We start from the raw sequence: 15,836 nt of genomic DNA, 5'->3' as shown, positions 1-15,836 counted from the left end.
AATCACAATTCTAATTTCTCACATCACTGATAAGTTTTATCAGTACTAATTATAGGGCTCCAATTTGACATGGTGGTAGCCATCTTGGTCATAATGGCCATCCTGTTGTTTAAGTGACCCTGACAGTCAACCTAAACCCTATGGAATAAAAAAAAAAAAAAAAAAAAAAAAGTCATTTTGATAATCTGCTGCTCTTATCTAATATCTGGAATGTTAACCACAAACCACTTTTTTCTATAAAACTTTTTCTCCTGCTTTGTGCTATGTCTTGTGTCCACCTTAAAGTATGCTTCTATTCATAAGTCCCTAATAATTATACTATATTTAATCCTGGATTTGCCCACTTGTTTCTTTGTCTTAGGGCATGCTCCCCTTTGGTGGCAGTTCTCACTTACTAGATTTTTCTGAAACGGTTGAAAAGTCAGATAGGAAATCAAGGAAATAGATATGGAGAATGAATTTTACGCTCATGGCCATCTCCCTCTTTGTGTGTGAGGGTGGCCCATGTGCTGGATGATTTCAGCCTACTAGGTTGAATACAGGGATGTCTCCCAAATGCCACCAGGTTTGAGGCAGTTGTGCACTAATAACTAGTTCTTGGCTTCAGCCTGGTCCACATCTGGCTGTTTTGGCCATTTGGGGAATGAACCTGTGAATGAAAGATTTCTTTCTCTCTGTCTCTCCTCTCTCTCTCCCTCTTTCTGTAATACCACCTTTCAAATAATAAATACATCTATCTATCAATCTTTTGGGAAAACATTCAGTACAATCACATTAGCCATGTTTCAAGTGCTCTATAGCTATAAGTGGTAGTTATCATATTTGATAGCATAGATATGTAGAAATTTGAATGGTTTTAAATTCCTGCAATAGAAAAATCTAGGAAACACACACATTCACGGACCCCTCCCCGTCCCCCCGACTCTCCATTGCCTTTTAAAAGTATTCCTATGTTCCACTACATTCATTTTTTTTTTTTTCTGACAGGTAGAGTGGACAAGTGAGATAGAGACAGAGACAGAGAGAAAGGTCTTCCTTTGCCGTTGGTTCACCCTCCAATGGCCGCCGTGGCTGGCGCGCAGCGGCCGGCACACCGCGCTGATCCGATGGCAGGAGCCAGGTGCTTCTCCTGGTCTCCCATGGGGTGCAGGACCCAAGTACTTGGGCCATCCTCCACTGCACTCCCTGGCCACAGCAGAGAGCTGGCCTGGAAGAGGGGCAACCAGGACAAAATCCGGCGCCCTGACCGGGACTAGAACCCGGTGTGCCGGCGCCACAAGGCAGAGGATTAGCCTAGTGAGCTGTGGCGCTGGCCCTCATTTTTTATCTTATTTTTTTCCCTTTGGTGGTTTGGGTGCCAGCTGTTTCAATTCTTTTTTTTTTTTTTCATCATCATCACCTTCTTTTTTAAAAAAGATTTATTTATTTATTTGAAAGGCAGAGTTACAGAGAGGCAGAGGCAGAGAGACAGAGAGATATTCCAACTGCTGGTTCACTCCCCAAATGACCACAACATCCAGGACTGGGCCACGTCAAAGCCAAGAGCCAGGAGCTTCTTGTGGGTCTCTCACGTGTGTTCAGGGGCCCAAGCACTTGGGCCATCTTTTGCTGCTTTCCCAGGGTTATTAGCAGGGAGCTGTATAGGAAATGAAGCAGCTGGGACTCAAACTAGTGTCCACACTGGCTGCCAGTGCTGCAGATAGCAGCTTTACCCGCTACACAGTGCTGGCCCCTATGTTAATTCTTTAATACAGTAAACAATTACTAATTGAGCATGTGCTATTAGACAGGTAGTATTTAAGGCTCTGTAAATCCAGAAATGAAGGTACAATTCTTGTTCTTTAAGGTTTATAATTTATTGAGAAGTCAGAATAAGTGGATTATTATAGAATGGAATGATACTGAGATTAAAACAGGATGCTATAACAATATATATTTTGGACTAATGATCTCAAGGAAGGTTTCTTTTTTTCTTTTTAAAGATTTATTTTATTTATTTGAAAGACAGAGTTACAGAGAGAGGCAGAGACAGAAAGAAAGGTCTTCCATCTGCTGGTTCACTCCCCAGATGGCTGCAATGGCCAGAGCTGTGCTGATCTGAAGCCAAGAGCCAGGAGCTTCTTCTGGGTCTCCCACGTGGGTGCAGGGGCCCGAAGACTTGGGCCATCTTCTACTGCTATTCCAGGCCATAGCAGAGAGCTGAATCGGAAGAGGAGCAGCAGGGACTAGAACTGGTGCACATATGGGATGCTGGCTATTCAGGCCAGGGCTATAACCCGCTGCGCCACAGTGCCAGCCCCAAGGAATGTTACTTAAAATAAATGACATTTAAATTTACAAAGGTAAGTATTTATTGGCCTGTCATTTAGGGGAGATAAGTTGGAAGTGGGGGGCATTTGCTGTTCTCCAATTCTTTTCATCTCTGCTCCAATTATTCCCTTAATATGCTTTATTTCTCTCCCCCATATCCTTCCAAAACTCTGCTACTTTTCCAAATTCATCTTTTTGATATATTTCTTAATACCTCTAACCTGGCAACTCCCCCAACATACTGTCTTTACTTATTTTAGGCACACAAAAGGTTAGGTTTATCTTTGTTGTTATCAAAATATGGGTAAGAACATTATTCGGCACCAGATTTCTTGCTATGTAACATTGGGCAAGTTACTTAATCTCCTTAAAATTCAACTTTGCATCTGAAAGTGAGAATTGTAACGCCTCATCATTATATATTTGATGGTTAAATAAAATAATGTAATAAAAATTCTTAGCATAATGACTGGAACATGGTAAATTATGTAGTCTACTAGTGACAATAACCTTACAACTTGTTTCTTCTTTTGTTTGCTTAAAGTTTAAAAATTGGCCATGCTACAACTTTCCAGGTCTATCTTTATATTATCATATTAGTAACAGTTAGCAAACCACCTAAATTATTCAAGCAGGTTTCTTCCATTCTGAATCCTATGTCATATTCATATGAAAAATATTTTAGGCACATAATTCTAATTTATGGCTATGAAACCACAAAATCACATCTTAAGAATGTTATTTATCCTCTGCTTGAAGCAATTTTAAAGAAAATTTGTTAAACAGAATATGATTTAATGCACATAACTTGAATAAAATCATTACTTACAGGCTGACTTAGGTAAAAAAAATGTTTTTAACTATGAAATAATTTGAATACATACTTTCAAATTGGAAGATCATTCCAATAATATCTGAACTACTGAATGGTAAAAGTAAGTCTACCAATAAAAACTCAGTTTTCCGAACCCATATTCCTCTTTATAATTGGATCCTGATAAAAACAAAACTTAAAATTTGTTCCTTGTAAAACAAATCACTATGGGGCTAGCACTGTGGTGTAGTGGGCTAAGCCTCTGCCTGTGGCACGCTGGAATCCCATGTGGGTGCCAGTTCATGTTCCGTCTGTTCCTCCTCTGATCCAGTTCTCTGCTACGGCCTGGGAAAGCAGTAGAAGACGGCCCAAGTGCTTGGGCCCCCGCACCCACATGGGAGACCCAGAAAAAGCTTCTGGCTCCTGGCTTCCGATTGGCTCAGCTCCAGGCATCACGGCCAACTGAGGAGTGAACCAGCGGATAGAAGACCTTTCTCTCTCTCTCTCTGCCTCTGCCTCTCTCTTAGCTTCACCCACCTTTTAAGTAAAATGAATAAATCTTTAATTTAAAAAATCATTTTGAAGAAGGAAGGGAATAAAATAAAGAAAAAATCATTTTGATTTTTATACAAATATACTTAAAATAGTTAATGTAATATTAATTAGAACTAATATTAAATAAAACACCAAAGAAAATTTCTTTCTTTTGATATATTATTAAGAAATCTTAAAGAACAGGAGGGAAAGACATATCAAAGAGTCAGAACTAGAGATAACTTATTTTGCCCTTACAGCTTGCTTATCCATCATTTTGTCTATAGATGATAAATATGCTTTTCAAAATGAATGTTTTAATAAAGTATAATTTACTTAATTATAAAATAAAATAACATTTTAGACAATTTTAGATCCTGAAAATCGTATTGTTTATGTTCAAAAGAAAATAGAGTGCTCACTTGGATTAACAAATACAAAACCTAAAATGTAGAGCAATATCATTTCTTCCAAACTAACATCTGTACAGATATTATCCTGAGCAATATTCATAAGGCAAATATGTACTACATTTTTGTTTTATTCATTATCCTTACTAGTACATTTTAAAAATCATCTGGACATTTAATTTTCTTTCAAAATAGTTTAAGCATTAATAGTGCACTTAAAAAAAAAAAACAACTGGAGATGTGTGTTATCAGGGTACACTGCCATGACTAAAAATTTATTAAATCCCACTATATCATGTCAATATCTAAAGATCATTCATAAACTATACTTTTAGGCTTTCTACACCATAATTGTTCTAAAAAACTATACAATCCATTTCCTCTTGTATATGAAATAAACTGATGATAAAATCTTTGTTCATGTTTTCCCAAAGGCGGCCTTACCTGTGGAGTCCAATAAAAAGTAGGGCTCAATCTGTAGAGTTTTCGTTTGTGGAAACTTTGAAGTGGCCTTGTTCGGGCTGCTGTATTCGTGATAGTCAAGGATGGAGATTTCAATCTTGTCCTGTCTTTTCTCCTTTTCTTACTGTGCCTCTGGTTAAGTAACCAGCTATTGGAGGAAGAGAGCTCATCTAAATTCTCTGAAGCACTGAAATTCCATGAAATAATTGGGGGATGGGAGGGGAAATAAAACAAATAGAAAGACAAAGAAAACTAAATGTAAATTGCCTTAGTTTATTATGATAAAAGAACATTAATTTTAGTCATTTTTGTGATAATTAGTGAAAGAATTGATATTAATTGATATTCCAATTGTAAATAATTTTCTCCTGTAAAAACAATCTCAAGTTAGAAAATACAAGTCCTCCAGTATAACTGAATGTTCATTATAAATCAAAAATCTACATATTTAATACATAGTATTTTAATATTTAAATCCTATTACATAACAGTATAGGTTTTAAAAAAAGCTAAACTTTTATTACTCCATCATTAGCTGCTTTTAAATAAGAACTACATATCATTTCAGTGAATTTTGAAAGAGATGCAAGCCTACTACACTTTAGCAATTTTTTTAAACTTCTGAGATATAGAAGCAACAATGGATCACATAAACTACACATAATAAGCAAAACAATTTTATAATCACTCTTCACATTAATTTTAAACATATTTAAATATTTAATTTTGTTTATAACAGGATATTATATATGAAATAAGTAACCTTTCAGTCACTATAAGGTATTAATTTCAACCTTATTTATGTAAAGCAGAGAGTCAATTTAGTATTCTAAAATTAAAAGTGAATTTGCTATATGTAATACTGCTTATCAGCATATAAATTTGAAATGTGCTATTTGGTTCAAGTAGAATTGGTATTTTCTAGTAAACAGAAAATACAGTTTTGTTATAGCAGTTTTAATTGGTTTTGAATCATATTTATGACTGCTATAAAATATTCTATTAGCTTGTGGAAAATGTAATAATTCAAGAAGGCTTTACATAGTAATGAAAACTAGAAATAGAGGTGTCTGAATGGCTTAAGTTGGTGAAATCAAAGAGAATAATAAAATATGGAAATCGATAATATCACACATTGAATAAACATGTAATTAAGCATGCACCATTGGTCAGTAAAGTTCTCCCTATACTGATGTCAACTGTTTCACCTTAAATATATTATGCCTCCAGAGAAGACTAGCAAGAATGCTTTAAATTTCACTTAATATTTCTAAAGATATTCTGTCATGTAGCAGGCTAAGAAAAGCTTAGGGTATAATGCTACTCTCAAATTAACAGGTCCAATCTCACAGCCATGATATTTTATGACAACAATACAGATGATATGTATTGTCTATGAGAAATTTTTAAGTGTCTCAGTGCTAGAGAAAAGAGCTCTGGAACTGGGTTGTCAAGTCAATGGTAAGCAGAGGGCACAAAGATAGCCAATATGAAGTTAGGTACTGGGCAGGGCAGGTGGCTGGCACAGAAATGAGTCAAGACCAGGAAGAAGGCAGATTTCAACAGTCTGGAAAGCTGGGGTCCAGGAATGTAGTAGTAGATCTGGCACAAAAAGTTTCTTCTTCCAGCAAATCAGAAACACCTTAAGGCAGAAGGTTAACCTGACTGCTTAAAAGAAACATTGCTCTGGCAGTACGTAATGGAAATCACAAGCTTTTGTTGTAGAAGTGTGAGATATATTTAACCAATGCTTCCATCTACTTACAACTCTTTAGCTGCTAATGAAACCTTTATTTCCCCAAGTTCCATTCTAAATCCCTGACTCTCTCCATTAGGAAAGGTAAGCATTTTTGTAGTAAAATATAATAATGTATGATCTGCTCATAAATTTGTAAAAATAACAAGCAGATGAGAGTTAATAGAATGTTTTATTTGTAAAAGAGCAAGACAAAAGAATCATGTCTAAAAATCTGTTTTAGTCTTAAAAAAGAACAAAATGACTAAGAGTTTATCTTAGCAAATAAAAGTCATTCGTTCACATGTTATTAACACTGTTTAATTTCTTTAATAGCTGGTTAATAGCTTCTTGAAAGTACTGGTTTTACATTACAATCCTAGAAATCTTAGCAGTTACTTATGGATGACAAGAATTGGCAATCAAGTTGCTTTTACAGAATCTGGATGAAAAAGTCAAGTGGATTTTTTAAATAAACAACTGAGTCAATTAACCTTTTACCTGACATTTTATTGCACATCACTAATAACACCAATCTTCTATAGATATTAGATACCTTAAATGATGAGTAAGATGAACTATGGATATGGGTCTATTGTGACATATATTAGGTAACTTCTTAGGGTCAGCTTACTGATACTGGCAAGGGTGAATGAAATGGAGAAATAGTTTAATTTCAATCAATTTTTTTTTACAATAAACCCAATGAGAGATAGTCGAAATATTTTCACAGGAAATTATTCAAGTCTTTAATAACCTTTTGCTTTAATCAAGTTATATTATGGGAAGGTTAGGAATAAACCTCATAATGCTCAGCTCAAATACTTTTAGTAAATAAAAACTTCTGAGTCTGGTTATAAATGTAGAATGCTAGAACCATAAAAGCAAAGCAAAGATTTCATAGCACTACTTTATCCCTTAGTATAAAGTAATGGACTTTTTTCATAGTATTCTGCATATTTTTCTAAATTCTCCTCTTTGCATGTTATGTGTTTAGTAATTAAGACCTGGCAAGTGGTGTAGGCATTTGGTGCAGTGGGTAAGCCATCAGTTGAGATGACTGCATTTCATATTGGAATGCCTGGTTCAAGTCCCAGCTCCTCTACTTCTACTCCAGCTTCCTGCTAATGCATACCTTGGGAAACAGCAGATGACAGCTCAAGTACTTGGATCTCTGTCATTCATGTGGGTAACCTGGATTGGGCTCTGGGCTGCTGGCTTTGACCTGGCCCAGCCCTGGATGTTGTGGGCATTTGGGGGAGTGAATCAGTACATCGAAGATCTTTTTCCATAAGTCTCTCCCTGTCTCTCTGCCTTTTAGATAAAATGAAAATATTTGAATTGAGGCTGGCGCCATGGCTCAATAGGCTAATCCTCCGCCTTGCGGCGCAGGTACACTGGGTTCTAGTCCCGGTCGGGGTGCCGGATTCTTTCCTGGTTGCCCCTCTTCCAGGCCAGCTCTCTGCTGTGGCCCGGGAAGGCAGTGGAGGATGGCCCAAGTGCTTGGGCCCTGCACCCCATGGGAGACCAGGAGAAGCACCTGGCTCCTGCCTTCGGATCAGCGCGGTGCGCCGGCCGCAGCGCGCCAGCTGTGGCGGCCATTGGAGGGTGAACCAACAGCAAAAAGGAAGACCTTTCTCTCTGTCTCTCTCTCTCACTATCCACACTGCCTGTCAAAAAAAATAAAATAAAATAAAAAGTCAAACTGATATAAATTCAAATTAAAAAAAGTAAACTTTTTAGAAAAGAAAAAATGTCTATGGGCACTAAATTAAAAACACTGTGGCTTATACAAAAATTAATGGTGGGGCCAACATTGTGGCACAGTTCAACTTCCAGCTGCTCCACTTCCAGCTCCCTGCTAAAGTGCCTGGGAAAGCAGTGGTAGATGGCCCAAATACTTGGATCCCTGCCACTCACAGTAGAGACAGGACAGTTTCCTTGGCTCCCGACTTTGGCCAAACCCAGCCCTGAATGTTGTGATCATTTGAGAAGTGAATCACTTGACTCTCCTTCTCTCTGTCAGTCTGTCTTTTAAATAAATAAGATACATCTTCTAAAAAAATATTAATCATACAAATCCAAAATTATATTGAAAACATCAACCAGGAATATACTGCTAACAAGCAATGTTTTCTTATAATTGGGCATGTCTTTACTGAAAACATTAGAGGGTGAAAAAATACTTTATGTGTGATTATTTTGACAGTTGACACATAATTAAAAAGAATGATTGCATTTCATATGAGATAATTACCAACAGTGGAAACAAATAGCATGACAATGATTCATCAGGATTTTCACATCACATTCTAAGATTCATTAAAGCAAAGACAAACAACAAAAATCTAGACATTATTTCAACTAGACATTCACTTTATCTGAGAGAATAACCTATGAGGTAAACGAGGATCTATTTATACTTTAATCTTCATGTTAGAGGATGGATCTAAAAACTATTAACTATCTTTATGATAAAAAAAATGTAACACTTCACTTATTTGTAGACCAAATCTTCCTAGCTGCTTAGTTCCTGGTGATTCACTTCAGTCCCTGCTGCCAAGATTCATAAAACTAAAAAACCAACTCTGCCGCTTTTCATGGAGATACTCTCATTATATAATAAGATAGGAGGCTTAGGAATCAGTGAACAAGAAGTGTGCAAACAGGTGCCCTAGAAAATAATTCAACGGGTAAATAATTAAAGACATGTTGAGATTATTAAAACATAAAAATGATCCTAAATGCATAAAAATTATATAAAACTTCTTTCTGGGCCACAAAAATTAATATATGGGGGCTGGCGCTGTGGCGCAGCAGGTTAAAGCCCTGGTCTGAAGCGCCGGCATCCCATATGGGCACTGGTTCTAGTCCCGATTGCTCCTCTTCCTATCCAGCTCTCTGCTGTGGCCTGGGAAAGCAGTAGAAGATGGCCCAAGTCCTTGGGCCCCTGCACCCACATGGGAGACCCAGAGGAGGCTCCTGGCTCCTGGCTTCGGATTGGCACAGCTCTGGCTATTGAGGCCATTTGGGGAGTGAACCAGCAGATGGAAGACCTTTCTCTCTGTCTATACCTCTCTATGTAACTCTGACTTTCAAATAAATAAAATAAATCTTTAAAAAAATTAATATATGAACAGAATGGTTTGGATGTGGCTGTTCCCCAAAGATGCAAGTGTTGGTCCTAACAAAGCAAGGAAGTATTAAGAGGTGGACAGGGGCAGAGCATTGTGGGAGGTGATTGTTAGTGAGACTGCTGCCCTGAGTAGGAATTAATTAATTATTCTGTGGTGCCCTTATTAGTTCTCGTGAGAGGGTTGCCATAGATGACAAGACTGGCCCTCCCTGCTCTCTCTGGCTTCTTGTCTTGCCATATCATCTTTCCTTCATGTACATGTGATGCACATGTGATTCTTCATGTGACGCCATCTGCCAGGAGGTCCTTACCAGAACTGAGCCAATGCTGGTATCACACCTTTGTGCCTCCAAAACTGTAAGAATTATGAGCTAAATAAACCTCCTTTCTTCATAAAGTACCTTGGGTCAGGTATTTTACTACAGTTAGCAGAAAACAGACTAATACAGATGATAAATTTTAACATTTTAAAATGTAAATTTCTTCTAATTATATGTAAAATTATGATATAATGTGATTTAAAGCTCAAATAAGCATGCTTTATTAGAAAAACAATATTTTCTTTATGTGAGGTTACTTAGCTGGCTGCCTGAACTATACAGAATATACCCAAAGTAGAAAAAGACCTTTGGGGGACTGGCACTGTGGCACAGTGTGTTAACGCCCTGGCCTGAAGCGCTGGCATCCCAAATGAGCGCTGGTTTGACACCCGGCTGCTCCACTTCCAATCCAGCTCTCTGCTATGGCCTGAGAAAGCAGTAGAAGATGACCCAAGTCCTTGGGCCCCTGCACCTGTGTGGGAGACCTGGAAGAAGCTCCTGGCTCCGGATGGAAGACCTCTCTCTCTCTCTCTCTCTCTCTCTCTCTGCCTCTCCTCTCTGTGTAACTCTGACTTCCAAATAAATAAATAAATCTTTAAAAAAAAAAAAAAGAAAAAGAACTTTAAGTAGCAAGAGATCTCAGTAAGAACATACAAGAAAGTTCGCTCTTATTACTGTTAAGAAATGCTTTCTCTCATACTGTAAAATGTCTCTTATTATAATTTAGGTATGTCTACCACTTTGATTCTCTAATTTTCTAGTCCAGAGACAAATTAGATGAGGAGACAGCCAAGGGAGCAATGACTAGAATGTTGATCTGTCTATAGCAGGAAGAAACAAATAAAGACAAAATATTTTTTAGCTGCTGATTATCTGTGAGAAATTACAAATGAGATTTCATTCATTCAACAAATATTTACTCAGGCCCATGATGCAACTTCCAATGATTCAGATGCTAAAAAACAAACAAACAAAAAACAACAACAAAAGAACCAAAGTGGTTTCGTAATATAGCCTCAAAAACTCTACTCTCATGAAACCTACATTTGAGTCCATGAAGACAAATAGTAAAAATATTAATAAAATATATTACATTGGTTATCTGACTTGAGCAGGAAGTAGGCTGTATTCATTGTAATAATTCAATGTGATTTGCCAAGCTGTACAAAATCATAATCGTACCAACTGGTTGTGTTTAGGACTGATCTGAGAATTAATTCCAAAATTATACTCTTGACAATGAATGTTTTTTTCATAGCAGATCAGACTTGAAAACTATATATGGGCCGGCGCCACAGCTCGCTAGGCTAATCCTCTGCCTGCGGTGCCGGCACCCCGGGTTCTAGTCCTAGTCTGGGCGCCGGATTCTGTCCTGGTTGCTCCTCTTCCAGTCCAGCTCTCTGCTGTGGCCCGGGAGTGCAGTGGAGGATGGCCCAGGTCCTTGGCCCTGCACCCACATGGGAGACCAGGAGGAAGCACCTGGCTCCTGGCTTCGAATCGGCGTAGTACGCCAGCTGCAACGCACCGGCCGTGGTGGCCACTTAGGAGGTGAACCAATGGAAAAAGGAAGACCTTTCTCTCTGTCTCTCTCTCTCACTGTATAATTCTGCCTGTCAAAAACAAAAACAAAAACAAAAAACAAAACTATATATTTAGTTGAGCTGTATTATTGTTTAGGTGTGACCAGTTTTCCACAGCTAGACTGTATACCAAAAGAACAGAGATAGCATCTGTTTTTGTTTAACAATATACACTGGTACCTGGTACACTGAAGTCATGCAGTAGGCATTTGTTAATTAAATAAATTCTTGTTTAGAAATATAACTATTTATCTCAATAGTCCCTGAGAATCATGGTGATAAACTGGAGTTATCAAATAAAAACTGAGTTAGATATCATCCAAGAAAGATAATGTGTAATAAATTTTATCTAAAGAACTCCTCCCAAATGCTTTAATGGAGAGCTTTTGGCACTTAAGTGGAACTCACATTCTTCTTTCTGTTGCAGTTACCTCTTTCCATTATAACCATTCTAATCCTTAGGGTATGCTTTCGAGTTAGTTAGATGTTCAGTGAAGTAATTTTTCTCTATTCATTAATTCTCTTGATACAAGATATAAAATAGACAAATTATTACATCTAAAACACATTACAACAGTGATGTTCCCATAAGGTATATAAGCTATATTAGAATTTTTATGATTTTATTTTGTATTTATTTGAGAAATTGAAATTTCTCAAAAAGTAAACATTTAATAGAATATTAGTACCAGAAACTATATCATCCATTAAAGTTAAAGAAGTGAGATATAAGATTAACTGACTTGCCCAAGGTGACAAAGTGACTAATCAAACAAAATACACCAAAATTGTATATTCCCATAACTATATTACCACAAAACCAGTACATTATAAAAACACTATATTTAATAAGAAGGAACAAAAGTTAAAACTTTTTGGGGAAGAGGCAAGGAGCTAGAGCTGTATATTGACTTCAGGTACTCTAATGTGGATCTTAACCAGTAGGTTAAACACCTGCCCCTTCCACAAAGTTTTAAGTATTCTTGAATATATTATCATAGTAAATTACCAAATTTCCTAATTTTTAACATATCATTTGACTATTCCTAAAATATTCTGCAATTTCGCATTATCTTATTGCTATTATGTCTGACTTTGTATTAGTTTATACATTTCAGCCTAGCATGTACTTCAAAATTCACAACAAAATATCAGAGTACTTTTCAGGTCATAATATTTTTTCTTTCCTTTAGCTGCTCCTCATCACTTTCCAGAACTATCTATGAACACTTTCATTGGAAAAGACAAAACAAACTTTCTGGATTAAGATAGATTTTTCAGATAAAGGTAAGGGTAAAGGCTATAAACTCAACAACTGAATTAGTTTCTGTCATCAAATTCTGATGAAATGAGTTTAATTCTGTTTTTCCCAATAACAAATTATATAGCATATTCCACTGTGGTCAGTGGGAGAGTGAACCAGCAGATGGAAGACCTCTAGTCAAATTCTGCTCATAAACAGGATAAATAATGTCTTATAAATATTTTCTCAACACTGTGAAGGCGATTTTCTATACATCCCTTTTAAACTATATAGTTTGTATCATTTTTTATTTTAAAATTGTGAAACACAAGGTATATATACAGAAAAGTATATAAAATATTTATATTAACATTTTAGTTGTAGATATGGAGCAATGTCTACTCTCACTGTCCCAAAGCCACTCCTCAGATGAAGAAATACAACAGTATCAATATCCAAAAATTCATTCTTTCATGGGGAGCTCCTTTATCACACTTAGAAATACTGAAAGCTAAATTAGTTCTTTTACTGGCCCACTGAATGATTCAAGCAACTGAATATAGATTAAATCTATTTGCTTTATCCTGACCTACATGCTGTTATAATCATGGAGTTGTTTATTTTTTTCATCTTGTCATTTTATTACTATTTGTTTACACATGGGCATATGGTTGTTTCCCATTTTTTCTGTTCTTCTTCCCTCCTAGTATCTCAGATTTTCAAACAAGAACATCAATTCTCATGGCCTGAAATATATTCTTTATGGTTTTCATTAAGGTTAACTAGTCTACTTTGCCAGTTTTGGTTTGTCTGAAAATACTTGTGTTTCACACTTTTTCTTGAAAGATGTTTTCTCAGGGGTGGCACTGTGGTGTAGCAGGTAAAGCCACCATCTGCAGTGCCAGCATCCCATATGGGCACTGGTTTGAGTCCTGGCTGCTCCACTTCTGATCCATATCTCTGCTATGGCCTAGGAAAGCAGTAGAAGATGGTCCAAGTACTTGGGCCTCTGCATCCATGTGGGAGACCTGGGAGAATCTCCAGGCTCCTGGCTTCAGATTGGCCCAGCTCTGGCCATTGTGGCAATTTGTGGAGTGAACCAACAGGTGGACGATCCCTATCACTCTCTCTCTCTCTCTCTACCTCTGTCTCTCAGTTAACTCTGCCTTCCAAATAAATAAATCTTTAAAAAGAAAGAAAGATATTTTCTTTGTGTACAGAATTTCTACATAAAAATGTTTTCTTAGAGCTGGAGCTGTGGCATAGCAGGTTAAGCCACCACGTACAACACTGGCATCCCCATACCAGAGAGAGAGAGAGAGGAGAGAGAGGAGAGAAAGAGGGAGGGAGGGAAGCAGGAAGGGAGGGAGAGAAGGAGAGAGAGAGAGACAGAGAAAGAGAGACAGAGAAAGAGAAAGAGGGAAGGAGAGAGAAAGAATAGCTGTAGCTAGCCCAGGCTGAAGCCAGGAGCCAGGAGCTTTTTCTGGGTTTCCACATGGGTGCAGGGGTCCAAGTACTTGGGCCATTCTCTGCTGCTTTCCCAGTGCATTAGCAGGAAGCTGGATTGGAAGTGGAGCAGCTGAGACTCAAACCAATGCCCATATGGATGCCAATGCTACAGGTGAAGACTTTACCTGCTATGGCACAGCACTGGCCTGGATAAATAAAATTTTTAAAACATTGCTTTCTTGGGGCCGGTGCTGTGACATAATGGGCAAAGCTGCCACCTGCAGTGTTGACATCTCATATGGGCACCAGTTTGAGTCTTGGCTGCTCCACTTCCAATCCAGCTCTCTGCTATGGCCTAGGATAGTGGTAGAAGATGGCCCAAGTCCTTGGGTCCCTGCACCTATGTGGGACTCCTGAAAGAAGTTCTTGGCTCCTGGCACTGGATTGGCTCAGCTCCAACTATTGTGGCCATTTGAGGAGTGAACAGAAGATGAAAGACTTCTCTCCCTCCCTCTGCCTCTCTGTAACTCTGCCTTTCAAATAAATAAGTAAATCTTAAAAAAAATTTTTGTTTTCTTTCTACATACCAAAGATGTCATTCTATTGTCCACTAACTCCTATTGCTACTGTTGAGAAGTCAGCTGTCAGTCTATGACTCCAATGAAATGATGCTGTTTTTTTTTTTTTTTTCTTTTTGACACACAGAGTGGACAGTGAGAGAGAGAGACAGAGAGAAAGGTCTCCCTTTGCCGTTGGTTCACCCCCCAATGGCCGCTGCGGCTGGCGTGCTGCGGCCGGCGCACCGCACTGATCCGAAGGCAGGAGCCAGGTGCTTCTCCTGGTCTCCCATGCGGGTGCAGGGCCCAAGCACTTGGGCCATCCTCCACTGCACTCCCAGGCCATAGCAGAGAGTTGGCCTGGAAGAGGGGCAATCGGGACAGAATCCGGTGCCCCGACCAGGACTAGAACCTGGTGTGCCGGCGCTGCTGGGGGAGGATTAGCCTAGTGAGCCATGGCGCTGGCCAAAATGATGCCTTTTAACATTCTAAGTTACATTAGGATGTTCCATTTGTCTTTTTTCTTTCATATTTTCTCCATGTAGACACAGTGGATTTATTATTTTAGTTGTGCTCATCAGAAATCTGTGTTTGATTTTCTGAATTTGGAAAAAGAGAAAGTAGAAGAAGGTGCAATATTTTACTTGAGAATATCTATCTATACAAAAATCAACTTAAAATGATCAAAGACCTAAATCTACAACCTGGTACCAACAAATTACTAGAGGAAAACTTCAGGAAATCTCTGCAAGACATTGGTATAGGTAAAAACTTCTTGGAAAAGACCCCAGAAGCACAGGAAATAAAGGCAAAATTAGATAAATGAGATTATATCAAGCTAGGAAGCTTCTTCACTGCAAAGGAAACATTCAACAAAGTGAAGAAGCAAGTGACAGAATGGGAAAAATATTTGCAAACTATTCAACTGATAAAGGATTATTATCTAGGGTCTATAAACACTTCAAGAACCTCAAAAGCAACAACAACAACAAAAAATCCAGTTAAGAAATGAGCAATAGATTTGATCAAATAATGAAATACAAATGGCCAACAGACACATAAAAAACCACACAGGATCACTAGCCATCTGCGAAATGTAAATCAAAATCACAATGCAGTTTTTCATCCCAATTAGAATGGCTATCATCCAAAAACCAAAAAATTATAAATCCTGGAAAGGATATAGGGGAAAAGGTAACCTAATTCACTGTTGGTGGGAATGTAAACCAATAGAGCCATTGTGAAAGACAGTATGGCAATTCCAACAGAGATCTGAAAATAGATCT

General features: G+C 37.9%; 1 protein-coding gene across 10 annotated transcripts in view; it reads right to left on the bottom strand.

Moving 5' to 3' along the window:
• The window catches only part of KANSL1L (KAT8 regulatory NSL complex subunit 1 like), a 158,647-nt gene that overhangs the window by 49,952 nt on the left and 92,859 nt on the right, over positions 1 to 15,836 (bottom strand). For 9 of the 10 annotated variants that reach the window (XR_011387126.1, XM_008259094.4, XM_002712447.5 and 6 more), the window contains one exon: positions 4,513 to 4,717. Coding sequence is in view for 9 of the 10 variants with exons in the window: in XM_008259094.4 (XP_008257316.3) it covers positions 4,513 to 4,717 (205 nt within the window). In the remaining variant the exon portion in view is untranslated. The remainder of the gene's footprint in view (positions 1 to 4,512; positions 4,718 to 15,836) is intronic. The other variant, XM_008259095.4, reaches the window with a different exon arrangement.

The sequence above is a fragment of the Oryctolagus cuniculus genome, chromosome 3 (assembly GCF_964237555.1).
Source record: "Oryctolagus cuniculus chromosome 3, mOryCun1.1, whole genome shotgun sequence".
Classification (NCBI taxonomy): Eukaryota; Metazoa; Chordata; class Mammalia; order Lagomorpha; family Leporidae; genus Oryctolagus; species Oryctolagus cuniculus.
Note: the sequence above shows the minus strand (reverse complement) of the source record. Positions and strands in the feature narration are given on the sequence as shown.